The sequence below is a fragment of the Capra hircus genome, chromosome 4, assembly GCF_001704415.2.
Source record: "Capra hircus breed San Clemente chromosome 4, ASM170441v1, whole genome shotgun sequence".
NCBI lineage: Eukaryota > Metazoa > Chordata > Mammalia > Artiodactyla > Bovidae > Capra > Capra hircus.
This window is the reverse complement of record NC_030811.1, coordinates 8,084,776-8,110,732: the sequence shown is the minus strand read 5'-3', so window position 1 is coordinate 8,110,732 and position 25,957 is coordinate 8,084,776. Positions and strand designations below refer to the sequence as shown.

At 56.4% G+C, this 25,957-nt stretch overlaps 1 protein-coding gene across 5 annotated transcripts; it reads left to right on the top strand.

Annotated features, from left to right (window-relative positions):
- On the top strand, positions 164-22,367 carry KRBA1 (KRAB-A domain containing 1). Of its 5 annotated transcripts, XM_018046804.1 has the most exons (18): positions 165-387; positions 4,566-4,692; positions 5,549-5,668; positions 6,357-6,494; positions 7,092-7,241; positions 8,160-8,294; positions 8,449-8,634; positions 9,469-9,624; positions 10,222-10,446; positions 11,093-11,266; positions 11,721-11,894; positions 13,693-13,845; positions 14,296-14,478; positions 15,303-15,497; positions 15,582-15,713; positions 16,369-16,473; positions 16,909-17,154; positions 18,811-22,367. In XM_018046804.1, the coding sequence occupies exons 1-18, from the start codon at positions 376-378 to the stop codon at positions 19,692-19,694; spliced, it is 3,495 nt and encodes a 1,164-aa protein (XP_017902293.1). In that variant the 5' UTR covers positions 165-375; the 3' UTR covers positions 19,695-22,367. The 5 variants fall into 5 exon arrangements, with proteins under 5 accessions (XP_017902291.1, XP_017902292.1, XP_017902290.1 ...); XM_018046802.1 differs by having other exon boundaries at positions 164-387; positions 4,584-4,692; positions 15,303-15,713; XM_018046803.1 differs by having other exon boundaries at positions 164-387; positions 7,143-7,241; positions 15,303-15,713.

Sequence of the window (25,957 nt, the reverse complement as noted above, 5' to 3'; positions counted from 1 at the left end):
CTCTGCGAGCTGGCCACAAGGCCGATCCCGGCGCCAAGCCCTCCCCTGGCAAGCTTCACCGGGTCTAGGCAGAACCAGCGGGGAGGGGGCGCCGCCAGGCTCGCCCCGCCCTCCCCTCGCCCCCTGCCTTCTCGGCCGGCTAGGCGGCGCCTTCTGGGAAATGTAGTTCGCGCCTGCGCCCGGAGGGCCGCGGGGGCTGGTCCCCCTCTCCTGGGATGCGTTGAGCTGGGCTGCTCCGGACTCCCACCTTACCCTGCCCCCTACCCTGCGGCCTGCTCCCCGGGGCCCGATTTCCTCCAGCGCAGACCTAGATCGCTGACGGAGCGAGTGCTCCCCTCGCCGTGCCGGAAGTCGGGAGCGGAGACTGAGTCTGGGATGGCGGGCCAGGTAAGGCGAGCCCGGACCGCGCCGCGCGACCCGGGACCCCGCCGGCAGCCGGGGAGGACAGATGATTGCCTCGGCCGGGCCTGCCCCGTGCGGCGCTGTGCGGGCCTCGAGGGCGAGGGGCGAGCCTGGGACCCGCCAACTTTGGCCGGGCGCGGTGCGTGGGGGGTTGGGGTGCGCAGGATTTGGTGCGGGGAAGTCCAGGATCTGGGACGCCCCCTCTTCCCTTCTCCCCGTCCCCGCCGTGTAAGCGGACTTGGAGCCGCAGCTCCATCTTTGGAAACTCCTTTGGGTTAAGCCTCATCCTCTCTTGGCGTGGCTTTTAATTATAAATTATCCTGGGAGCGATGGGCATGGAGGCCCAAGGAGAAAGAGTAAATCTGGGCACTTTCCTTCTTGGTAGGATCCTGGGGTCCCGGCTGGGGGAGGGCATGAACAGGGTCCCAGGTTTTTAGGCATTAGGTGAGATGTGTAGGTCCGAGAGCTACTGGGGGAGCCCTATCTGTCATAGCCTGGGGCCAGTTTGTCGGGTGCAAGTTGTGTGCAGGGCAGTGAAGGTGCCAGGAAACCTGATGATACCAATGGGGAGTTGCTGGACGTCCTTTTGGGGCCCCCTGGAGAGCTCCGGCCAACCTCCGGCAACTGCCGACTCCACGGTTTGAGGGCCCAGGTGATGAGGGGCTGGGGCAGTCTGTGGCCAGGCAGAGCATCACTGTGCCAAGACCTTGATGGTGTTAATGCCCCACAAGCTCCCGGGGAAAAGCGAGAAGCCAGGTAGATTAGGGGGCGACAGAGGATGAGATGGTTGGACGGCATCATCGACTCAATGGACGTGAGTGTGACCAAACTCCGGGAAATGGCGAAGGACAGAGAAGCCTGGTGTGCTGCAGTCCATGGGGTTGCAAAGAGTCCGACACGACTGAGTGACTGAACAACAAAAGGCAGATTGGCTGCTGTGGGAGCAGGGGCAGTCTCCTCTTCAGATCTAGCTGGAAAGTTAGGAAGCCGAAGGACACCCTCCACCATCACCCCCATCTCTGCTCAGATGTGCCCACGGGCACCATGCTCAGGCCTCCTCAGACCACAGTTTCCTTTTCTATACAGCGAGGGGTTAGATCACTGATCGTTCAGATCCGATGTCCTGGGGTGTGTCCTTACACTGTGTGTCTTCATGGAAAAAGTGCCTGGCCATGGCCTTGGCGGCTGGTAGGTGATAGTCAGAAGGAGGGGAACAGGGTGCGCCTCCTGTCTTCCTGTCTAATGTGACTCCCAAATGCCCAGGGTCTGATCTGGAGGCTCAGGGCTGAGTCTGAAACGCGCCAGGAGAGTGGGTTTGCCCTGGGAAGGACCTGCAGGCCGAGTCTGTGACCTCAGGGTTTGCACATTGTGGTCGCTCCCTGCCTTTTTTGTGCACGTGCATACACACACACGCACACGCTCCTCTGTTTTTTCTGGGTGGGGGTGGCTACCGATGGACCCACTTACCCTGGCCACAGTCAGTTCCTGTTCCCAACTTTGTTGGACAAGAGTTTATCTTCTGGCTGAGGTGGCGAGTGGCCTGGAAACCATCTCTTCCGGATGTCTAAAAGAGCTGGTATATTTAGCCAGGAGACAAAGAGGCATTTGGGGTCAGGAGTGGTGTGTGAGGTGACCGACTGTGACCTGCCAGTGGATGTGAGGCAGACAGATTTGGCTGCAGGAGCAGGAATCATAGCACTTAACCACATCCCAGCATTTGTTCTGGGCACTGTTCTTACAGTAATTCATTTACTCTTCACAACATCCCTCTGAGAGAGGTTCTTATGATCCTCCTTTCATAGATGAGTTTACTGGGCCCAGAGCTAAATGTGAAGCAAAGCAGGGATTGGAATTCCAGCCACCTGGCTCCTGGGGTCAAGCTCAAACCTCCACACTCTGCCTGTTTGTGTCCCAGAACTTCTTAACGCCAGATTAGGCCAGCCATAGGACTGTGGTGAGCCCCCACAGTTGCTATGGGTATTGTAAATGGAAAAAAAAAATGAATGAGTTAGTCACTCAGTGGTATCCAACCCTTTGCAACCCTGTAGATCGTAGCCTAACAGGCTCCTCTGTCCATGGGATTCTCCAGGCAAGCATACTGGAGTGGGTGGCGATTCCCTTCCCTGGGGGATCTTCCCAACCCAGGGATAGAACCCACATCTCCCTGCGGCTCCTGCATTGCAGACAGCTTCTTTACCGTGTGAGCCTAGAAGTTGGCACTAAATGTTCACTGCCCCTTAAAGGTATTTTGCAGTTGTCGGTGAGTTCTAGTTCACGGACATGCTACAGTGGACAGCTCGCCCCCGGAGGGAGGAGAGGGTCCCGTTTACCGGAGTAGTTTTCATTTCTGGCAGCCCAGACAGGTTCTGCCCAGTCTCCAGCCAGTAACTGGACAGCAGCTCTTCCCCAGCCTTCTGATTCTAAACTTAGAATGTGTCAGAATCATCTGGGAAGCTTGAAGATGTCAGCTTCTGGATGCTGAAAGCACTGAACACAATTGTGATTTAGTCAATCTAAGATCAGGTGAGAAATTCAGTCCTCAATAAAGGGAACTGTGAGCCTTATTTGAACCTAAAAGCTCTTTTGTGTTTTCAGTTGTTAGGTAGTAAACTCTGATGGGAGAAGATAAGGACGCAGAGTATTTTTCACCTGGTTTGCTAAATAGAGAAGCTATCTGTTGGTGTGAACTAGCTGGTCAACAGAATCGCCACTCAGCTCTGCTGGGTTCCCCACCTGCTGCTACAGCCACGGCCGTGCTGTTAAACTCAGCCATTTAGCAGCGACTTCCTTGGTGGCTCAGATGGTAAAGAATCTGCCTGCAATGCAGGAGCTGTTGTGCAGTTGCTAAGTCGTGTCCAACTCTGCAACCCCATGGACTGCAGCACACTGGGCTGCCCTGTCCTTCACTGTCTCCCAGAATTTGCTCAAACTCGTGTCCAGTGAGTCGGTGATGCCATCCAACCATCTCATTCTCTGTTGCCTTCTTCTTCTCCTGCCCTCAATCTTTCTCTGCATCAGGGTCTTTTCTAATGAGTGACTCTTGACATCAGGTGGCCAAAGTATTGGAGCTTCAACTTCAGCTTCAGTCCTTCCAGTGAATATTCAGGGATCGGAAAGATCCCCTGGAGAAGAAAATGACAACCCACTTCAATATTCTTGCCTGGAGAATTCCACGGCCAGAGGAGCCTGCTGGGCTTCAGTCCATGGAGTCATAAAGAGCTGGAAACGACTGAGTGACTCACACACACACACACACACACACACACATTTATTTGTATTTATTTATCATTTATTTGTACTCAAGAGCCATCCTGTCTCCTCCATCACCATCTTAAAAAACCTGTTATAGCATGGTGAATTCAGGGCTGGCTGGAGTTCCCATTCTGGAGTCAACGTTTTCTTGGGCCTGAGCTGCAGGCCATGAGACTCTCTGTATTAGCTTCCCTGGATTGCCATGAAAGTACTTTCACAAAGCGGGGGTGGGGGCTTAAACAGCAAATTTAATCTCTCACAGTGCAAGAGGGGAGAAGTCCAAAATCAGAATGTTGGCGAGCCCGTGCCCTCTCTGAAGACTCTATGAGAGGATCATGCCTTCCTCTTCCAGCATCTGGTGGCCCTGGCATTCCTTGACTTGTGGCCCCATCACTCCTGCCTCCCTGGTCACGTGGACCTTTCCTCCCTGTGGGTCTGTCTCTGCTCCTCTTCTTATAAGGACACCAGTCATACTGGATTAAAGTGAAAGAAAGTGAAAATGAAGTTGCTCAGTCATGTCCGACTCTTTGCGACTCTATGGACTGTAGCCTACCAGGCTCCTCTGTCCAAAGGAATTTTCCAGGCAAGAGTACTGGAGTGGGTTGCCATTTCCTTCTCCAGATATTGAATAAAAGATCTACCTTATTCCATTATGACCTTAGCTTAACTAATTTCATCTATAGTGACCCTAGTTTTGAATAAGGCCACATTCTCGGGTACCAGGGTGAAGACATCAGCGTGCCTTTTTGGGGACACGTCTCTTGTCCCGTTGCCCCTTTGCCCGTTCCCACGAGCCAGGTGCCCACGCCGTGTCCACCAGGGGACACGGGCTGGGTCAGCATGCCGAGGACCACTCCTGGGCGGCCTTGCTGGGAGGGAACGAGCCAACTGCCCTGAGGTTGTACCCACAGGTGTCGATCGCCTTCCAGGACCTGGCCGTGCAGTTCTCCAAGGACGAGTGGCGGCTGCTGGGGGAGGGCCAGAGGGCGCTCTACCTGGACGTGATGCGGGAGAACTACGACACGCTGGCCTCCCTGGGTGAGGAGCGGGCGGGAGGGCGCCGGCGCAGCACCTCGAGGGCCCAGAGTCGCCTGGGAGCTCAGGCGGCTCGTGGGGCCTCAGTCTTCGTTCACACAGCAAGGTGGTGTCCGAGAGCTGGCGCTGAGCTGGGGTGGGGGGAGTCCCTTGGGTCTTTCATGCCATTGTTACTGTGGGCTGTACCAAGGGTCTGGGTGCGATTTGGCGGGGGTGCCAAAGAGCTGGCACAGTGGCACTGGTCTTGGAGGTTCTGACGGTCCCTGGGGTTTGGGTGGTCACACAGACACACATATGTACACACATGTACATGGGTTTGTGATGGTCATACGAGCACACTCGTGTACATACGCACAGAGGGATTGGGTGGTCAGGTACACACATGTACATGGAGTTTGGGTGGTCACATGGATAGACACGTACATGCATGTTCGTGGGGTTTGGGTGGTCACACAGAAATGTGTGTACACATGTACACAGGGTTTGGGTGGTCACATGTACACACATGTACATGGAGTTTGGGTGGTCACATGTACACAAATGTACATGGAGTTTGGGTGGTCACATGGGTAGACATGTACACACATGTACATGGGGTTTGGGAGGTCACATGGATAGACATGTACATGCATGTTCATGGGGTTTGGGTGGTCACACAGAGACACATGTACACACATGTACATGGGGTTTGGGTGGTCACACAGACAGGCATGTACACCTGTACAGGGTTTGGGTGGTCACACATACATACATGTACATAGGTGCCTGGATGTCTGGGTGCCTGGGCCTCTGGTGTGATGATGTAGAAGGGCGGATGCTGGCTTCCACTCCTGGGGACAGTCCCTCTTTTCTTTCTCAGGGACAGCGGAGCTGCTCCCCCTCTCGGCCTTCCTATCTCCCTCAGAGCCTGGAGGAGCTGTGGGGGCCCGGAGCCGTGCTGGAGACAGGCAGGAGCTGCCCCAAGGAGGAGGTCCCCTGGGTGAGTAATCTGTGCAGATGAGAGCCCCTCGGGGGGGTCCTGGACCCCCTGGGTCGCCTGGGCCCCAGTGGACTCACTCACATCCCTTCCGCCGTGTGGTCCTCGTTCCCTGGCTTCATTCCGTACAGGACACTGTGACCTCAGCACTCCCCACCTCGCCACACCCACCCCTCCCTGACCTTTCACCTCCGACCCCTCTGGACCAGGAGCCTGGTATACTGTTTCTCATTGTGTGAAGTGCTCAGAAGCAGCCTGGGCTCGCCTGGGCTCACCCGGGAGTCTTTGCCCCTCAGGCCCCCTCCCCCACCACCCGAGCAGAGCCAGTTGCAGCCCTTGAAGGTCCAGAGAGCTCGAGGGGGCGGGGGTGGATGTGGTCCAGGGGTTGGCGGGAGAGGCAGGAGCCTGGATGGTGGCCGGAGATGGGGAGGCAGCCCTCCTTGACGTCCCCTCCATGGCCCAACAGGGACCGAGGGACAGAGCAAAGAGGAGCTCTGTTACCCGCAGCCCCCAGCATCTTGGTCCTGCTGTGCCCACACACGGGGCACCTGCCCTGAACCCAGATCCTCTTTGTTTGCAGACATTGGTGTCACCTTTGCAGCCCCTCCCGTGGTGGAGGATTACGTGAGACTCAGCACGTGTTGACTGATGTTGGTGGGGGGGGCGGGAGTTCACTGTGGTCTCTTGGCAGGAGGAGCCCCCCAGCACAGCCTGCACCTCAGCGCCCTGGTGCAGCTCGTGCAGGAGATCCCTGAGTTCCTGTTCGGGGAAGGCAGCCCCGAGAGTAGTGGGGGAGCCAGCCTGGATGGGGTGGCTGCGAGCCCCCAGGGTGAGTCTGACGGCGGGCCCCGCTGCATCCCACAGACGAGTTCAAGCTGCCGGCCTGGACCCTGGGTGGAGTTACCTGTTAATGTGAATGTCTTGCTGCAGGCTGGTCCCCTGATGGGGGAGAGACTGCGGCCTCTGATTTTCTCTAGTGGTTTCGACCTGGCTTCATCCATGTCCTTGGGGCCCCCGTTGCATCCTGCCCTACAGTGGCGGGTGAGGCCATCCCTGTTGTGTGGATGAGTGCCCAGCGGCCGAGTCCCCCACAGCCTGTGCTCTCCTTATCTTAACAGACTTCTTCCTCTCCCAAGCTCGCAAGGCTCTCCCACCTCCCCAGAAGTTTCTCCCCCCAGCCCCAAGCCTGCGGGGTTTCTTTGCATCCCCTCGGCTGATGGTCAGCTGGGGATGATCTTATCAGAACAAGGCCACAGCCTGAATCTACATCTCGGAGCCCAGGGATGGCAAGGCAGAGATTACTGACATCCTGGTTGTTGTTAGTGGAACATGGCAAGGAAGGGCCAGCATGGGGCAGTGTTGGGGCATTGTACCTCCTGCCAGGCTTAATTCTAGTGTCCTCCTGCCACCCGCCACCCCCCACCAGCTGTGATGGAGGACATGTGCCCTCTTCGAGACCTGCTCCACTGCCTTCCAGATACACCCATGGGCCTGCTTGGCCTGGCCACCGCACCCAGCGGCAGCTCGTCCAGCAGCACCCCCAGAGCCGGGGGGCCAGGGAGCCCCCTCCCCATCAGTGAGTAGGACCCAGTGCAGGGGGCCCACACCCTCTTGATTTTTTTCCAGGACTTGGTTTCCTTTATAACTGGTTCAGCTCCTCAGGGGGGCAGAGTTGGGGGGGGTGTGGAGCAGGCCTGGTGCTGGCCTCTGTCTGGGGACCACCGAGGATTCAGGATGCTTAGCCTCACTCGTGGAGTGCTGTGTGCAGCGTGTCTGCGGACCTGACTCTCAGACCTCTCATCAGGGCAGCCCTAACAGTGGGAGAAGACAAGGCTGGCCTTTGGAATTTCTCTGGGTCCCAGTTTATTTTTAAAATGCTTGTGGATTTTACATTTGTCTAAATGCCTAGTTTTATCTAAACTATTTTAAATTAATATGGCATAAAATAACCAGTGCTAAAAAAAAAAAACCTTGTTTAGGGGCTTAACCCTGGTGGTCCAGTGGTTAAGACTCCGTTCTTCCAACGGAGAGGGCGTGGGTTCAATCCCTGGTCAGGGAACTAAGATTCCACATGCTGGTGGCCACCAGAAAAAAAGAAAAGCATGCCCCATTTAGCCGGTAGTTTCAGGTGTCAGCTGGCACCTTTGCTCTGGGGTCCCACGTGTCCAGCTTTGAGAAACATTGAGTGAGAGGCAGGGGCCTGACTTGTGGAGGCAATCAGAGGCTGCCCTCATGGGAGGGTCCCCGGGGTGAGCAGTCTTGTGTTTACATTCACGCCGGAAGGAAATGGGGAAGAACCCTGCCACCCTTAGGATGGACTCTGGGAACAAGCCCGTCGTAGCTGGCTGAGCCACCAAGTTCCCAGGACTCAGCTGTCCCTTGGGGAGCAGTTAGAAGTTGGGAAGGCCCATCCTCTGTGTGTGTGTTGGGGAGGGGCCATTTCTCAGGCTCTGGAGCCTGAGCTGGAAAGGCCTGCCTGTCTCTGCTGCAACAGAAACTGCCGACAAGCCAAGGCCTGTGGAGGAGGGGAGCCCAGGAGCCCCTGGCCAGAGGCCCAGCCCCGCCGCCACCTGCAGTCAGGGCAGTAGCAAGAGCCGCAGGAATCCGGAGAGAGGGACCCTGGGGGCAGGTGAGGGGCTGGCTTTCCTGAGGGTGGGGCTGAGGATGGGGGGCAGGTGGGGAGGCATCATGTGGCCCCCACCTGGGGCCTCCTGATGGTCCTACCTGGCAGACGGCATCCCTGTGGTCATGGGTGGGAAACCTGACCGCGGCTGGCCTTGCAGGAGCTGCGGGCATCTCTCCTGGGCACAGCCCCTTGCAAGGCCTCATCAACTGCCTGAAGGAGATCCTCGAGCCCGGGCCCCAGGGCCCTGAGGGACCGCGGAGCTCGCCACCACCGCCCACCCCCAGCCTGGGTGCCTCCCAGCTGACCAGGGCAGAGCTGGGGCCTGGGGGCCCGCCCTGGGCTGGTGAGTCCCTGCGGACCTGTCTCCTCCGGCCAAGGTTTCTGAGCCCGTGGAGAGCTCCAGTTGCTCTCTGTAGATACTTCTCTGTAAATATGACGTCTTCCCTAAGGATCCTTGCCAGCTTGGCTGCTCCAGTATCTGTAGTGTCGCATTTCTGGAGCCAGATGGCTGTGTTAAGGGAACAGCATGGTCAGCATCATCAGCTCGTAGAAAACCAGAAATAGATTTTGTCCTGGATTCTTATGGGTTCTTGACTCATCCTAAGGTGGGACATCTGAGAATCTTGTTGATACTAAGCAGGATCCTTGGGATGGGCTTTGAGGATGGGAGTGATATGGCGGGGGCTGGAGCCCCAGCTCTGAGCTCTGAAGCTTGGTAGCTGGGCAGAATGTGAAAAGCTCCTTGAGGCTTCGAGCCTCAGTTTCCCATCTGTCAAAGGGGTAACTGTTCTCACCTTAGAGGACTGTCCTGAGGCTTAGGCACACTAATGATGTGTGTGTAAGTGTTTGTAAAACGCTTGGGCGTCCTCAAATTAAGTTCTGTTCAAGGCCAAGAGAACCGTCTCCAAGTAGTGAGCCAGGCCACCCACTTCCTTCGTTTGTTCTCAGAGCAGAACCTCATCTTCCTTTTACCCAGCCAGCTCTGGGAGGTGTAGCCAGGCATTTTTAAACCAAGCGCTAAGAAGACAGTGGCCCCAGGCAAGGCTGAGTGAGTTGCAAGAAGACCCACATCCTCGGGTTTCTGGCCTTGGACCTTTAATTGATCCCTCTTTCGGTTGTTGTCACCAAGACTGAGGTCACTGGGTTCAGGGGGATGCGTGTTCCTTTTTTCCTGTAGTGAAGACAGAGGCAGCCTCGGGAGATTGTCCCCTCCAGGGCCTGCTGAACTGTCTGAAGGAGATCCCCGAGGCTCGGGACAGGCATCCCAGCCCCTCAGGAGCCAGTGACCCACGGCTGCGGGAGGACCCAGGGGCCTGGAAAAGGAATTCTGGAGGTAAAGGCTGCCAGCTGGGCAGGGAGCCCCTGGGTATCGCTTGTTTCCTTTCTCTGCTCCAAGCAGACCTTCCGCCACCAGTCGCTCGGGCCCACACATCAGTGTGTCGGCTGGAGTGGCCAGAAGTGGGGGCTCACGCTATAGAAGGAGCTGGGTGTGTGGCAGGTGCATCAGTGTGAAAACGTTCCAGATTGGCTCTTATAATAGGAGCTGAGGGTTCCAGAAGGAAGGAGGGAATGGCTGGGAAGGAGAGACAAAAAGCAGGAGGCAGAGCTCCGGGCAGTGCACATGCCGGGGCTCGTTCTGATGTGAACGGGGGTTCTTGTGATCGTTTGGGTTCACTGTGGGTCGTCAGTGTTCCAGAACTCTTGAGAGTCGTTTGACTGCTGGCCTTGGAAGCAGGACCCTGACTCAGTGCTCCTGGGGCGGGCTGGCTTGGCGTCACCCCTCTGTAGAAACCTCTAGATGTGGAGGTGGGATTTAGTCCATCTGCTGGTGGTTGGGCAGTGACTGTCAGAGCTGAGATGGCTGTGGAAGCTGGGGGCTGTGGAAACCCCATCCTGACCCTGTAGAGACCTCACGAGTGGCTTCCCACAGGACTCCAGCCCCTCCAGACTCCTCCTCCGGGGCCGGGGCCTGGAGCTGGCAGCATGCTCTCTGCAGTGAAGGTGGAGGACAGCTGGCCCCAGGGATCCCCAGAGCCCACATCCTGTCAGCTCAGCAAGCGACCCCACGTCCCCTCTGCCACCAGCAGCCCCAGGAATGTCAGAGACACCGCCCCCGCCCAGGTCCGGGTGCCCAGCTGGGGCCCTGCAGCTCAAGGTGAGGCCTGGGCTCGTCAGCTCAAGTCCTCCCGGGTGGGGTTCTCAGGCCCCCAACAAGGTTCTGCCAGCCCACAGGGAAGGGGCATCTGGGTGTCTCATGCGTGGACAGAGGTGTCCACCTGGGCGTCCTTCCCAAGCAGTAGTGGTGGTGATGGTTTCGTCGCTAAGTCGTGTCTGACTCTTGTGACCCCATGAACTGTAGCCCGCCAGGCTCCTCTCTCCATGGGGTTTTCCAGGCAAGAATACTGGAGTGGGTTGCCATTTCCTTCTCCGGGGTCCCAAGCGGTTAATCCTATCCTTTAATCTCCATCCTCCTTAGTCCAGGCCCTTGCCCAGGGAGCCTTCCATTAGAAGGGCCTTGGTTTTGCAGAGAATCCTCAAGTGTCAGGAAGCTGCCCAATGCGTGTGGCTCTTTCCACCCACCCTTGGGCCTGGGTACAGCTGGCTGGCATCGCTCCCCCAGACTGGGAAGCAGAGAGCTGATGGGAGCCGGCACTGAGGGAAGGGTGTCCTGCCTGGCAGGCCCCATGCCTGGTGTGGGACTCACCACCCCTGCGTAAGGCAGGCAGGCCGGGCAGTCAGCCAGGGCTGGGCCGGAGGGGAAGATGGGCCAGAGATGGTGACGGGCCATCTCCCCGTCCCAGCCGGCAGCGCCTCGAGCTCACCCCTGGAAGCCCTGGAGGCCTGTCTGAGGGGCATTCCCCTGAGTGGGTCGTTACCTCCCCAGCCGCCGGCCAGCTCTTGGTCCCGGAGCCCCCAGCCAGGAGACCCCGGGTCTCAGAGGCCCAAGCTGCCACGCCTTGGACCACACAGCAAAGGTAGCCTGCGCCGTGGGCTCAGGGTGGCGTTTGTCCTTGTGCACGGAACGGGGTTGGTGGGGGGAATGCCGAGGATGCCATTAGGTCCCCCCTCCTCATCCCAGGCCAAAGTGGGGGGCACACATGCCCCTGTCTCCCAGCTCCTTCTCATGCCTGCCCCCCAACAACCCCTGTGTTTCGTGGAAGCCAGTTAAACTCTGCCCCCTTCCACCTCTGAGAGCTTCACTGACCCTCTAGGCTCCTGAGGCCAGCAGTTGGGTTTATGTGGGTTAACAAGCTACTGGATTTTAATCAGGGCCGTGAGCACCCTAACCTCAGGGGAGATCACACGGGAGAGGCGTTGGGGCAGGGCTGGGCGCCCGTTTGCAGCCCAGCGCCCGTTCACAGCCTGGCGCCCAGGGGACCTCTTGGCCCATGGTTTTCCCTCGATGCCAGCCGTGCCGTTTCCCCACAGAGGCGGTCATGGGGCCTCTCCCAGCTCTGGGCCTGCAGGGCTGCACGAGAGACAGCCCTGCCCTGCCCCTGGGCTCCCAAGGCACCCCCAGCAGCTTCTCGTCGTCCAGCAGCTCTGACGGGGACCTGGATTTCCAGAGCCCTGAGTGCAGCCAGGGGCATCGGCCTGGAAAAGGTGAGCTGGCCATCCTGAGGCTGGGAGTGGGTCCTGGGTAAGGGCAGGGGGGCGCAGCCTTGCCCACCGCCATGCGTCCGACCTGACCAGTGTCCGAGCCAGGCCTCCATGCCCGGTGCGGCCACAGAGAACAGACACACCTGTTTTAGGGGGCGGGGGTCTGTTTTAGTGGCTTGGCTCAGAAGAGGCAGGACAACAAAGATCTCTAGAAAGCATTTGATGCAGAAGGTAATGGCAACCCACTCCAGCACTCTTGCCTGGAGAATCCCATGGAGGGAGGAGCCTGGTAGACTACAATCCATGGGGTCGCAGAATCGGACTCGATTGAGCGACTTCACTTCACTTCACTAGAAGCATCAAATACTTCCTTATCCCAGCCTCAAAGAAGTCAGTGTCTGTAACATCTGACTGACTCTCCAACTTAGAGAAAACATGTAACACCATCTTAGAGGGTGTGTTTGGTGCGTGCTCCCCCGGGTCCCTCCTTGAGGGGACCTTGCAGGGATCTTGCAGGACCTCAACCCTTTTCTCCACTTCAATAATCCCAGGGCTCCCCGTCTTGTCCCCTGGTTCCCCGGGGCTCACCTCTGTGTCCTGGCCTCACGCTGTCTGTGGAAAGGCCTGAAGTTCCCCTGGGGCTCTGTGCTGGGCCCTCCGGGGCCATCGGATGGGCTTGGGGACCGCGTTCCTGCGCCCACCACAGCTCAGCCCCTCAGGTAGGGGAGCTTTTAGCTCCCAACAGGCAGCTGACTTTGCGTTTTAATTTTTAGTAGGTACTGTGCTCGTTAGTCTTGTTGAAAAGCTGCGGTTAGGTTGCAGAGGGTCGTGGCGTCTGCCTCCCTCCCCCGCCCTCCAGCACCCTCCTCCCCTGAGCCATCCCTGCTGCCAGTTCTTGCACTTCCAGGGACGCTGCGCGGCGAGCATCCCTCTCGCGGCTTCTCCACCGAGCTCCTGTCTTCCCGCTTCCCTTTGGGCTTAGGGTCCTCAGCGCTGCGTGGGCCCCCTCCCCTCTCTCCTGCAGCTGCTCAGTGTCTGTGGTTCCTTCTCGAGGGTTCTCTATTGGCAGACCTGGTTTTCTGAGTCACCCAAACAGCAGGCGACTTCACGCTGCCTTGTGGACGCATCCAGCTCGGCCCCCGAGCTCTCCCACCGCTGCCCCGGAACCCTGCAGCGTCCGTGGGGAAGCCACGTGCAGGGCTCCTCTCGAGACACTGAGGTCCCAGCCCCATGACGCCCGGACCTCTGGCAGCTTCTCTCTTCTCCCTCTCTCTGCCTGACGCCCGCATCAGCAAAGATGCTTTTTAGGGAAGAGCGTGGCTGACATGTGGAAGGGGAGGGCTTTTCCTTTATCTAGAATTTCAGTTCATGTAGTGGCTATAGCTTCTCCAGCGCTGTCACTAGAAATAGGATTTCTGCAGTGTGTTTTTATCCTCGAGTTGAAATGCATTCATGTTCTCCTTCACCTGCTGCATCTGTACCCTTTCCCCTCTTTGACTAGTCACGTGAATAGTGAGTAGCTGACGACATTCCACCCTCGGGGCCCATCTCCCCCCGTCACTGGCCCGGTGGCCTGCTGACTGGCTTCTCTGTGTAGGCAGTCAAGATGAGGGGCCTCTCCCAGGGCCACCCAGAGGCAGGGCTGACACGGATCTGGGGCCAGGTCTCCCTCTGGGTGCCCTGAGCTGGCATGCCAGGCCCCAGGCCCCAGCTGCAGTGGACCTGGGGCACGGGCAAGGCTCCTAGGGTTCGCAGGACTGAGCTCTGGCCGGCCAGGACCGCGAGTGTTGGGTTTTCGCAGGAAGCCCCGTGGGCAGCTCCCCGCTCCAGGGCCTGGAGAACTGTCTCAGAGAGATACCTGCGCCCTGGCTGCAGCCTGCCTGGCCCTGCTCCTCGGCTGGAGATGGAGGGCCACGGCGAGCAGAGCCCAGGAACTCGGCGGCAGGCACGGAAGGTAACGTGGGCGGGCCCATGTCCCGGCCTGAGATGAGATGACCTTCTAGAAGCAGCCTGGCCAAGGCTCGTGGGAGGCCACAAGGCCAATAGCGCTGCTGTCCTGGGCGGAGGGGTGCAGCGGGCCTGGACACCCAGCCCCCCAGTGCTGCTCCGAGTCCAGGCCTGAGCCAGGGCCTTGGCAGCAGGGTGTCTGTATCCTGGCCTTGGTCTCTGGCATGGTGCTGAGCTGTGGGGGCTCCCAGGAGGCTGGGTAGCTGGGTCCAGAAATAACGAGATCCTGGAGGGTGAAGGTGGCCCCGGGAACATCTGCAGGGCCGGGGTGTGTCCCACTTCGGTAGCATCATCCAACACCCTGGACCGGAGTTTGTCTTCTGAACAGCGCCTCCCTGGCCTGCGCGCTAACTCAGGGCTCCCAGCTGATGGGCCTCTTGGCTTCTCATTGAAACAGGACTGAGGGGCGAGGCCTGTGAACCAGCCCACCTGGGACAGCGTGGGGGTGACGTGCCTGCCAGGAGCCTCCGATTGGCTAGCCCACAGGCCCTTGCCTCTGGTGCCCTGCCCACCTGCTCCCCAAGAGGCCCCAGAGACCTCGGGGCAGCCAGGCCAGGACAGTGGAGATGGCTTCGAGACGGTGAGCGGGACTCTTGCCCAGGGACTTGCTCGCATGTCTCCTCCCCTCTGTGTAAAATCTCTGGTGAGAGAATAGACTTCCCCTTTCCCCTCCTATTCCTCCACTGCTTCACTGTCTCAGCCATTCCTGGACTGCTGGCTGGAGGGTGTGTGCGTGCATCTCCGAAAGCCTGCTGGCTGGAGCGCTCTGAGGTGTGCTGAAAGCAAGTGGGGAAAGCACTGCTCTCATCCAGAGACTGGGTTTCTCTGGGCGAAGCATCGGTTGTTTCCTTAATTCTCGTTGCCTGGGGATGGAGGTCGGGGTGGGAGGGGAGGGGGCTCCTCCTCCTGCTGCTGCAGTTCAGCTGAACTTACAGCAGAATCCTTGTCTAGATTTGCTGAAGTGGATGGGTCAGGCCTGACCTAACTGAGAAAGTGCAGGTATTTGTCATACTCCCTCCAGGCGAGCGCTGTTCTGGGGGCCTCCCATGGACTTGACTGATCCTCTCTGCAGGCTGCTGGTCCTGCGTGAACACAAGTAGAAAGGGCCACCTGGCTTATGAGACCCAGAGCCTGGCTGGAACCAGACTGTTAGTGACCTCCAGGGTCTTGAGGCTTCTGGAAGTTTCTGCTGCAGCCTTCCAGAGTGGCTGGGGGCCAGACCAGTGTCTGGCTTTGCTTCCTTCTGCTTCCCGTGGCCACGGGATGCTGTTCAGGCTCCTCCAGGGCTTGTGTGGGGCTGAGCTGGAGGGGGACCAGCTCTGCGTGCCCGCCCAAGGAGGCCGAGGCCCTCCGGCCTGTCCTTGGGCTCACGGAGGGAGGGCTCTTTGGTTGCCGTTTGCCCAGGGCCAGCCACCAAGCCTTCCCCGCTCCACTGCCTGGAGAACTCTCTGAAGGGGATCTTGCCCGAGGGGCCGTTGCGCTTTGGCTGCCTGGCCGGCCTGGGCCCCAGCCCACGCTCCAGCTCCAGCTCGAGCATCAGCAGCTCAGAAGGAGAAGACCCGAGGCCGGAACCTGAGCTCTGGCAGCCTCTCCTGCAGGGTGAGCTTGTTGGGGCAAGAGGGGGACTGGGAGCCCGGCCTCAGTGTGTGAACGCCACCCTGACCCCGGCTCTGTTTCTGCCAGAGAGGGACCACCCTCCCAGCGGCAAGGGCCTTGGCACCCTGTCCCCACAACGTGGTGGCCCCTGTGCTGGCTGCAGCCCTGGGGAAGGCTTGAGGAGACTCGAGCCTGGGCACCGCTGCGATTTCAGTGCAGGTGAGCCTGGGGTCTCTGGAGGAAGGGGCGTGTCCCCCAGGATGGCCATGGGTGCAGGGACCGTCCCACTCATCACTTGGCCTGACTCTTGCCAGAAGGCTGTCTGCCTTTGTCACACTTGAGTTCCCCATAGGATGAGCCGTGTCCAAGAAAAGAAGGTAGAGATGTTGAGGCCCCTGGGGCCCCAGGGGTGTCAAACGAGTGTGTTTAAAGACCTGGTAATCAGCTTGGAAAGTCGAAGTGTCCATCGCTCAGTCGTGTCTGACTCTTTGCAACCTCATGGACTGTAGCCTGCCAGGCTCCTCTGTCCATGGGATTCTCCAGGCAAGAATACTGGAGTGGGTTGCCATGTCCTCCTCCAGGGGATCTTCCTGACCCAGGCATCCAACTCGAGTGTTGTGCATTGCAGGCAGATTCTTTACTATCTGAGCCACCCGGGAAGCCCAGTAAACTTGATATATATATAGGAGAAGCAAATGGCAACCCACTCCAGTATTCTTGCCTGGAGAATCCCATGAACAGAGGAGCCTGGCGGGCTATAGTCCATAGTATCGCAAAGAGTCGCACACGACTAAAGCAATTTAGCATGCAATGTATATATGTATCAACGCTTCCTTGCTTCTCAGTCCAGTCCTGACCCAGTGATGATTCCCAGCAGGAAAAGCAGAAGAGAAGGTGGGAGGCAGGTCCCACTTGCCCTGGAGAGAGGTGTGCTTGGAGACCCTGGGACCGCCTGGCCCCGTAGGCAGCGCCGGAGGAGGTAGGGGTGGGTGGGTTGCCAGGTCTGGGAAGGGGGCCCCCCTGCTGCACTCAGGCCAGTGACTCCACCCAGTCTGTGGCCTCTGAACAGGCCCTGGCTGGTTCCCACCTTCCTTCCTGCCCATGGGCCTGACAGGAGACAGCAGAGTGGGCCGGGCATGGACCCACAGGACCCCCAGCACATCCCTGGAGGAGCCTCACCGGAGGCTGGACCTGTGGGCATGGCCCTCTCCACCTGCTCTCTCCAGCCTCCTGGGAGAGCCAGAGGCCTCGTGCTGGAGCCGCAGAAGATTCTGGAAACAGTGTCCACCCTCACTCAGCCTGCGGGCCCCAGCCAGCCATTCGACCAGAGATGGGCTTCCTGGCAAGCCCAGTGTAACCCTCTTGCGTCTCATTTCACCAGTGCTCGAAAGTTCAAAGTTTTGTTTTGTTTTAGGCCGTGTCCAAGTATCCCCCGTCAGTGTGGCCGTGGCGGAGCCATGCGTATCCACACCGGAAATGCTCTGTGCTCTTCCTGCGAGGTCCACTGGGCATCCCTGCCCTGCCGCTCAGCTGGGAAGAAGGCCGGGGCCTGGGCCTTGCCAGCCTGCTGGTTCAGCACATGGGTGCCAATCCGGGAAACTGACAGCTGGTGAAGAGTCCAGGGGCCTGGGGCCTGGGGACAGAAGACCAGGTGTGACAGGTGAACTGGGGGTCTCCCGGCCCCCCAAGTATCGGGAGCCCCACAGGCACAGGGTGGGGGGGCGGCTGGGGCTCAGCGTCTGCACGGTCACCCCTCCCTCCTTCCCCGCTGCTCAGCGCCTTTTGGCAGGGGGGGCTGGTGAGAACCCCCGGGGTTACAGCCTGGGGTAGGCTTTCTCTGAACAGCCTTCCAGGCTCCTTTGGGTCATAAGTAGGAAGAGCCTCGCGTCCAGTCCGCTTCAGCTGGCTTATTTCATCTCAGGGTTTTCCTATAGGAATAGCTGGCTATTTTATGCAAGTACGCAGACACTTCTTAGAGGCAAAACAAACCCTGAATAGATGCATCCAGGATCAAAGTTTGGGGTTTGAGGGGACTTTAGAGAGCAGGTAGGGATAATGAGGGTCAGTAGTGAGTGACCAGGTGGAGAGGTCCCCAGAGATGCATTCTGCACCCTGACCCCGGGAAGGTCTTCCAGACCACGGCAGAGGTGGGTAAGCGGGGCTCGGTGCCTGGTCCACTCTGGGCCGTGCACCCAGATCCTCACGCTTGAAGCCTGTGGTGGGGGCTCTGGCCTGTCACGGGCCTGGCCTGCCTGGAGGTGCAGCTGTTTGTTAGGAGTGCTGAGCTGGCCCGAGGCCCATGAACTCACTGCCCCAGCTTGGGTAGAAAGACACCCGGGACACCAGCACCGTTGCTGACCCTTAGCCAAGATCCTTCCTAAAGAACGTGGCCAGGCAGTGTTTGAGTCCTTGGGCTCCAGTCTCCACTTTTGCGGTTTGAAGCCCTGGGGGTCCTGGGAGATTCAGGCCGGAGCCGGTCTAGGGACTCAGACATGGTGGGAAACCAGGTCTGTCCTGCGGCTCCAGGTGGTAATGGGGCTTCCTTATGAGGCTGGCCTCGGGTGAAGACCAGATCCAGGAGTTTGGGTGAAGGAGTAGGTGACTTTTATTTTTTTTTAAAGTAACTTAAGTCCTATGTCTGTAATTTGATTAGGGAGGGTAAAGGTCAGGAGGGGGTGGGGACCCCTGTGGTTTGCTTATGACTAAGACCTTGGTGCTGGGAAAGATTGAAATCAGGAGAAGGGGACGACAGAGGATGAGATGGTTGGACAGCATCACTGACTCAGTGGACATGAGTTTGAGCTACTCAGGAGATGGTGAAGGACAGGGAAGCCTGGAGTGTTGCCGTCCATGGGGTTGCAGAGAGTTGGACACAACTTAGTGACTGAAGAGCAAATAGCAGGTGCTGATGCGGCCCCCTTTGCCTCTTCGCTGGAAACACCTGGGCCCTCTCTAGACACTGCAACGGCCCTGCCTCAGGGCAGCTTCTCTGGGCCCTGCCCGCCGACCCTCCAGAGGCAGAATTAGCTGCTCTGAAGCTGCAGTAGGGCCCAGAGGTGGCATAAGAACACACCAGTCCTTTTCCTAGGATGTGGGGAGGCCACTGTCCTAAGCCAGCTTGCTTTCTGTGGAGACCCAGCCTGTGATCTATCTTGCCCGTGAATTAGGGGGGCAGCCTTCCACGTTGCCCAGCCTGAGTCACCAGGACCCTTCCTTCCCTTAGTGGGCAGGGTGACAGACACACCAGCTGGAGGGCCTCGGGGGAGGGAAGGTCCCAGCAGCTGATCACACTCACCGTATCCCGCTCTGGTTTCAGCCGGGACCGAGGGGGGGCCCCTTCCTGGGGGTGTGCCCCAGCCAGCGCCTGCAGCTGCCATCCCTGGGGCTTTGCCTGGTGCCTCCCCTGGTGCTTCCCCGCGGCCGCCGTGCCCCTGTGGGTCTTCCCTGCAGCAAGAGCTCCACAGCCTGGGCGCCGCCCTCTCGGAGAAGCTGGACCGGCTGGCTGGGGCCCTGGCCGGCCTGGCTCAGGAGGTGGCTACCATGAGGACCCAGGTGGATCGACTCAGGCGGCGCCCACGGGGCGCGGGACCCAAGGGCCTCCCCCGGGGCCCTCGCTTGGCCAGCGGCCCTGCCCACAGACACCCACCCTACTGGAGGCACAAAGGCCCCCTTAGGCCAAGACCGAAGATCCTACGGGGGGGCCCGGCCGAAGGTTGCAGGGCCGGGGACCTGTCATCGGGCCTGTCCAATGGGAGGCTCCGTCGGGTGCCTCCGGACACCCCCTCAGCGGAGGCCCCTGGGCCCGGCTCCAGCCCTCCCTGGCAGCCTCACTCCTTAGCCTGCAGCGGCCCTGCTGTGCAGACTGTACTTCACCCCCTCGGGCACCCCGAGGCCCGCCAGAGCCCCCCTCCCCTTTCACTGCCGGCTGCCCCGCCCCCCCAGGTGGCTCCTCCGGTGGGCACTGCAGAGGCAGAACCGCGGGGTGTGGTGGCTGCCCCACCCAGGACCCCAAGGTGGCTCAAGGATCCAGGTGGCGTGTTGGTGGGGCTCCAGAGAGACCTCGAGGGTGAACAGTGGGGAGGGGAGCACAGGGACCCAGCATGGGGACCCCCAGCCTCCACCTTCATGGACTCAGCCCCGCGGAGGGTGCCCCACCTCCAGACACTTCACCCCCCTCCAGCAGAACCTTCCCCACATTGAGGCCGTGAAGGGGCCCCCTGACTCCAGGGTGACCATTGCTCAGGGGGTTTGGGGGGGTTGCGTTCCCCAACCATGCCTCTGGCTTTCTTGACTCAGGTTCATTTAAATGTTGCTTCCCCCTCTGGCCTTTCCCACCAGAACCGCCAAGGCAGGCAGGGGGGTGGTGTGCAACCACATGTGTGTGTGTGCCATGTGCCGGCACTCCACATGTGCCCAGGGTGCCCAGAGCCGCTGCAGAGGGGCCACGAGATAACCTCATCTCAGCACCTGCCATCCTGACCTCAGCGTTGGGGAGCACAGTGCCCGTCTTTCCAGTCCATGGGAAGCTTCCCTTTGAGGCAGATCGCCCCCGCGCCCTGGCCGAGGCTGGGTGTGCCTATATGTATTCTGAGTTACTGAAGGTGGTTGCCAAGGGGAAGAAAGGCAGAGGGGCCGCAGCAGAGTGTGGCCGTGTGGTCGTCACCAGCACCGGGGACAAGCTGGCTCCTGCCTTCCCGTCTCCTCCAGAGAATCTGGCAGCCTGCCTGATGTTAGGGGAAGAATCCCACCAACCCCCAGGGCACACGTGTTGGCTTCCTGGGCCCGCAGTGACAGTCCAGAGCCCAGGAGCCTCCAACAACACACTTTTACATCCTCCCAGTTCAGAGGCCAGAGGGCCAGGACGCAGGTGTCAGCAGAGCTGGTTCCTTCCAAGTCTGCCCTAGGCCCCTCTGCGGGGCCGGTCGCTGACTGTCCTTGCATTCCCAGTGCGCTCTCCCCTTGCTCATGCCCCTCAGTGTCCCTTTTGTCTAAGGACACCATCCTCATGCCCGCCCTCTAACATGATCGCTTCTGTAAAGACCTCATCTCTAACTCAGGTCTCGTTTGTGGTCATGGGGCTGTTAGGGTTCCAGTGTGTGAATCTGGGACGGGAGTGCACAATCCACCCCCGACCACACATGAGGGACTGAGCTTGTCTTGGTCCTGGTGGGAGGAGGGAGCATCACCAGGGTCACTAAGCCTGTTTTCCTGCGGCCACCAGGCTGCCCTGGGGCCCACCCCTCACTTGGGGCATCAGGAGTGACATGCCTGTCATCACTGCAGTTCCGATCCTTTTTCCCGATCTTTCCCCACCGAGCTCAGATCAGTCCATGCACTCTGGGAAGGCCCTGCCTGGCTGTGCTGTCAGGGAACCGGGCGCAGCACTGAGGCCCAAGCCGGCTTGGGACCCAGAGGGACTGTAGCTGCAGTGAGTGCTCAAGGGGGGCCCATTGGCTGGTTTGCCCAGTGTGCCCCTACAATCGGGTTTTGGGGGACACTCAGGGCCTGGCTGGTGCTGCTCATGGTCCCTGTGGAAGGAGCAGACACTGATGCCAATGGCGGGAGAGCCAGGTGCTGGCTAAACAGACCATCAAAAGTGGGTGTTAGAACATTTCCAGGACTGGAGCAAGTCCCTCGATGACCGTCTCAGAAGCTAGGTGTATGAGTTTATGTAAGTAGGTTGTTTAAACATGCAGCCTTCACAGCTAGCCATAACTTGAAGAATAAATAACAGAAGAGGTCTAGGCCTTCTGCCTAGAAACATGAGTCCAGCTGTTTCCAGGCTGTGTAGGGAGTGACTCTGGGATGTTTCAGAGCCATTGGAAGGGTCTGATGGAGTCAGCGCTGTGGACCAGGGGGTCAGGCTGGAAGGAGGAGGGCTTGTCCGGCCCTCTGCTCATCCTCCGTAGCAGGAGTTGGGGGGTGGCCTGCCATACATGCCCGTGTGGCATTTTAAGGCTCGGTTTTGTGGGCTTTGCAATTACCAGCCTTTGCACCACCCTGTGCCGTAGGCGTGGAGGAGCACACGGGCTCAGAGAGGGCGAGGGGCTTGCTCAGGGATGCACAGCCTTCCTCCGGCCAAGTTAGGACAGTGCGTGCCCTGATGCCACCCAGGCTGGGGGGCTCCCAGTCCAGCTGGACCCTGTGGGAAGTTCAGATCCTTGTTTAAGAATGTGGAAAGTCAGCCATGAAGTGAACGGTGGGAGGTTCTGTGAGCTGCAGCCGTGTTCGTCCCCCAGGTCCACTGCCACATGGACAACACTCCTCCCAAGTCATGAATTGAAAAGCCTTCTAGAACCACGGATCTGGCAGAAAAACCTGTTGGCAGTTTAGGAGTTTGGTCCTGTGTCTGTTTCCATCTACTTGGTGAGGAAGTATGGTCACTTTGGTAGGAGAAACCAGACTGTTGTGAACTCAGGAATTCCTGGGGTCAGAGGTGAGGGGCAGAGAACCTTCCCTCCCTGGGCGCTCGCGCACATGAGGGTCCCCTGTGTCCCGACCACCGCCTGTCAGCCTGAGGCCCCTGTGAGGCAGGAAAGCGGGAAGGTCCCACCTGGGTGGATCAGGGCAGGCCCCACAGCCTCCAGATGCCCCTCCAAGGGTCCGATAGAATGGGGGGCCTTAGCCCTCTGTCAGAGACACCCCACGATGTCACCACTCTCTGGAAGGAGCTCATCAGGCGGGCGGACCAGGCTTGCTCTCCACCCTCTTGTGTCCTTGTGTTTCAGATGTGGCTTCTGTAAACAGCCTCCTGTTGGATTTTGTCTTTTAATCCAACTTGACAAATATTATTCTTTAGTTGGAGCCCTTAATCCACTTCTGTGTAATATTATTGTTGATATATTGAGATTTGAATATACCATCTTATTTTTGCTGGTGTTTTTGTCTCATTCGTTTCAGGCAGGGGGCTTCTTTCCTACTGAAAGTGTTGTGTGTTTTGAGTCATTCTTTCCCCCCTTGATGAGCCTCAACATTTAAAGAATTACAAGGGGAAACATTCAAATTTACAATCGTATTTGGGAAGTTTTAGCATAGTTTTTTCTTTTTAAGAAACTGATTGGACAAAGCAGGAAGGATATGGAAGATTTGAGCAAACCAGTTAACAAAATTGGCTCGATTGATGAATAGTTAGAACATTGCACCACAGGACTACAGAAATTCCTTCTTTTCAAGCATATGTAAAACAGTTACAAAAATTGACATTATACTAAGCCCAAATTTAAACAAATTTAAAAGTATTAAAATTATACAGAGTATGTTTTCTGGCCATACTCTAGCTTTAAGCTAGAAGCAAATAACAAAACATGAAAAATTCTTATATATTAGAAAAGAATTATTCTGAATAATCTGTGTGTCAATGAGGAATTCATAAGAAATATTTTAAACTGAACTATAGGTTCAGTTCAGTTCAGTCGCTCAGTCGTGTCCAACTCTTTGCGACCCCATGAATCGCAGCATGCTAGGCCTCCCTGTCTATCACCAACTCCCGGAGTTCACGCAGACTCACGTCCATCGAGTCCGTTGTGCCATCCAGCCATCTTATCCTCGGTCGTCCCCTTCTCCTCCTGCCCCTAATCCCTCCCAGCATCAGAGTCTTTTCCAATGAGTCAGCTCTTCGCATGAGGTGGCCAAAGTACTGGAGCTTCAGCTTTAGCATTATTCCTTCCAAAGAAATCCCAGGGCTGATCTCTTCAGAATGGACTGGTTAGATCTCCTTGCAGTCCAAGGGACTTTCAAGAGTCTTCTCCAACACCACAATTCAAAAGCATCAATTCTTCGGCGCTCAGCCTTCTTCACAGTCCAACTCCCACATCCATACATGACCACAGGAAAAACCATAGCCTTGACTGGACGGACATTTGTTGGCAGAGTAATGTCTCTGCTCTTCAATATGCTATCTAGGTTGGTCATAACTTTTCTTCCAAGGAGTAAGGGTCTTTTAATTTCCTGGCTGCAGTCACCATCTGCAGTGATTTTGGAGCCCCCCCCCCAAAATAAAGTCTGACACTGTTTCTACTGTTTCCCCATCTATTTCCCATGAAGTGATGGGACCGGATGCTATGATCTTCGTTTTCTGAATGTTGAGCTTTAAGCCAACTTTTTCACTCTCCTCTTTCACTTTCATCAAGAAGCTTTTTAGTTCCTCTTCACTTTCTGCCATAAGGGTGGTGTCATATGCATATCTGAGGTTATTGATATTTCTCCCAGCAATCTTGATTCCAGCTTGTGCTTCCTCCATCCCAGAATTTCTCATGATGTACTCTGCATAGAAGTTAAATAAGCAGGGTGACAATATACAGCCTTGATGTACTCCTTTTCCTATTTGGAACCAGTCTGTTGTTCCATGTCCAGTTCTAACTGTTGCTTCAGTACCACATATCAAAACTTGTAGGATTAAGCTAAATTAATACTTAAAAATGGGTAGGCCTAAGTTGAGGACAAAAAAAAGTAAGGCTGAGAATTTACAAACAGGACAATAAAGGAAATCCCCTAAAGGGTAAGGAGATGTAAAGGTAAGAGAAATTTGGGGAGATACAGGTGCACCCATGGCTGATTCATGTTGATGTATGGCAAAAACCATCACAATATTGTGAAGTAATTATCCTCCAATTAAACTAATTTTTTAAAACAGTAGAAATTACTGAAATAGCATAAACATAAATATATATAGAGGCTTCCCTAGACAGCATATTCAAAAGCAAAGACATGATTTTGCCGACAAAGGTCTGAATAGTCAAGGCTATAGTTTTTCCAGTAGTCACATACGGATATGATAGCTGGACCATCAAGAAGGCTGAGCGTCAAACAATTGATGCTTTCATACTGTGGTGTTGGAGAAGACTCTTGAGAGTCCCTTGGACTGCAAGGAAATCCAACAGGTCCATCCTAAAGGAAATCAGTTCCTAAATATTCCTGGAAGGACTGATGCTGAAACTGAAGCTCCAATACTTTGGCTACCTGATGCAAACAGCCAGCTCACTGGAAAAGACCTTGATGCTGGGAATGATTGAGGGCAGGAGGAGAAGGGGATGACAGAGGGTGAGATGGTTGGATGGCATCACCGACTCAATGGACAGGAGTCTGAGCAAGCTCCGGGACATAGTGAAGGACAGCCAGTATGCTGCGGTCCATGGGGTCGCAGAGCTGGACACGACTTAGTGACTGAACAACACAAATAGATACAATTAAAGAAGCCAGAAATTTCGGTTTTAACAAAACTAATAAAATTGACCAGTTTGTGGTGTCATTCATCACTGAAAAAAAAAAAAGGCAGAAATCACCCATCTCAAGAATGAAAGAGTTGATGTCTGCAGATTCTGGTATAGGCTATATGAAGATACAGATATTGCAAACTTTGCCAAAAACTTGAAAACTCAAACAACTCCCACAGGAATACAACTTACCAAGAGAGACTCAGGAAGACATAGCAAACCTGGCCAGTTTCAGGCCATTAGAAAAATTGCACTGATGATCAAACACCTTCCCCAAAATGATAGACCTAGAAGGCTTCACTGGTAAGTTCTGCCTCATTTAAGGGGGTTATTTCAGTAATATGTAAAGTATTCCAAGAAATAGAAAAATATAGAATACTTGGATTCATTTTGTAAAACTAGCATAATCTGGAAACCAGAACTTGAGAACAGTACAAGAGAAGAAAGTCACAGGCTAGTTTCCAAAAACGTTCAAAGACGCAAAAATCTCAGAGTATTATCCAACAATCAGCAGTTTATAAAAAGAAAAAAAACATCATGACTGAGTTGGGTTTATTGCAGAGATTCACAGATGGTTTTAACATTTGGAAATCACTAGTCATAACCCTTCATCATCATAAAGAAGAAAGGTCACATGATCAATAGCTGCATAAAGATCATTTGATAAGAGCCTACATCCATAAATATGCTAACCAGATTGGGCTTCCCAGGTGGTGCTAGTGGTAAAGAACCAGCCTGCCAACTCAGAAGACTTAAGGGAAGTGGGTTTAAGCCCTGGGTCAGGAAGAGAGGAAGGCATGGCAATACTCCAATATTCTTGCCTGGAGAATCCCATGGACTGGGTCCTGGGCCATGGGGTGGCAAAGAGTCAGACACAATTGAAACACTTAGTCATGGACACGACTTGGCACGTCCAAGTCGTGCTAAGGGAGAATGGACAACATTTAGAGCAAAGAAGATGGAGTGTCGGGTCCATGCCAGGTGGACACAGATGCTCCAGGACGAGGAAAGAATGTTTCTAACTTCTTTCCTATAATAACATGATGTCCTTTTGAAAGGACATTGCTTTATTTGATAAAGATTATCTACCCCCAAAAAAGGGGGGGATCTTACAGCAAACATAATACATAATGATGACGTATTGAACAAGAAAAGAAGGCTGGCTTTCACACTGTAACTCAGCACTGCAGCGGATGTCCCAGGTAGGACAGCGAGTAAAGACGAAGTTTGGAGACACAGGAAACAAACAGG

Coding starts and splice junctions, on each gene's coding strand:
- KRBA1 (XM_018046800.1), top strand. Junction 7,242..8,159: donor AGGGAGCCCCCTCCCCATCA/GTGAGTAGGACC, acceptor CTGCTGCAACAG/AAACTGCCGACAAGCCAAGG. Junction 13,846..14,295: donor CTCGGCGGCAGGCACGGAAG/GTAACGTGGGCG, acceptor TCATTGAAACAG/GACTGAGGGGCGAGGCCTGT.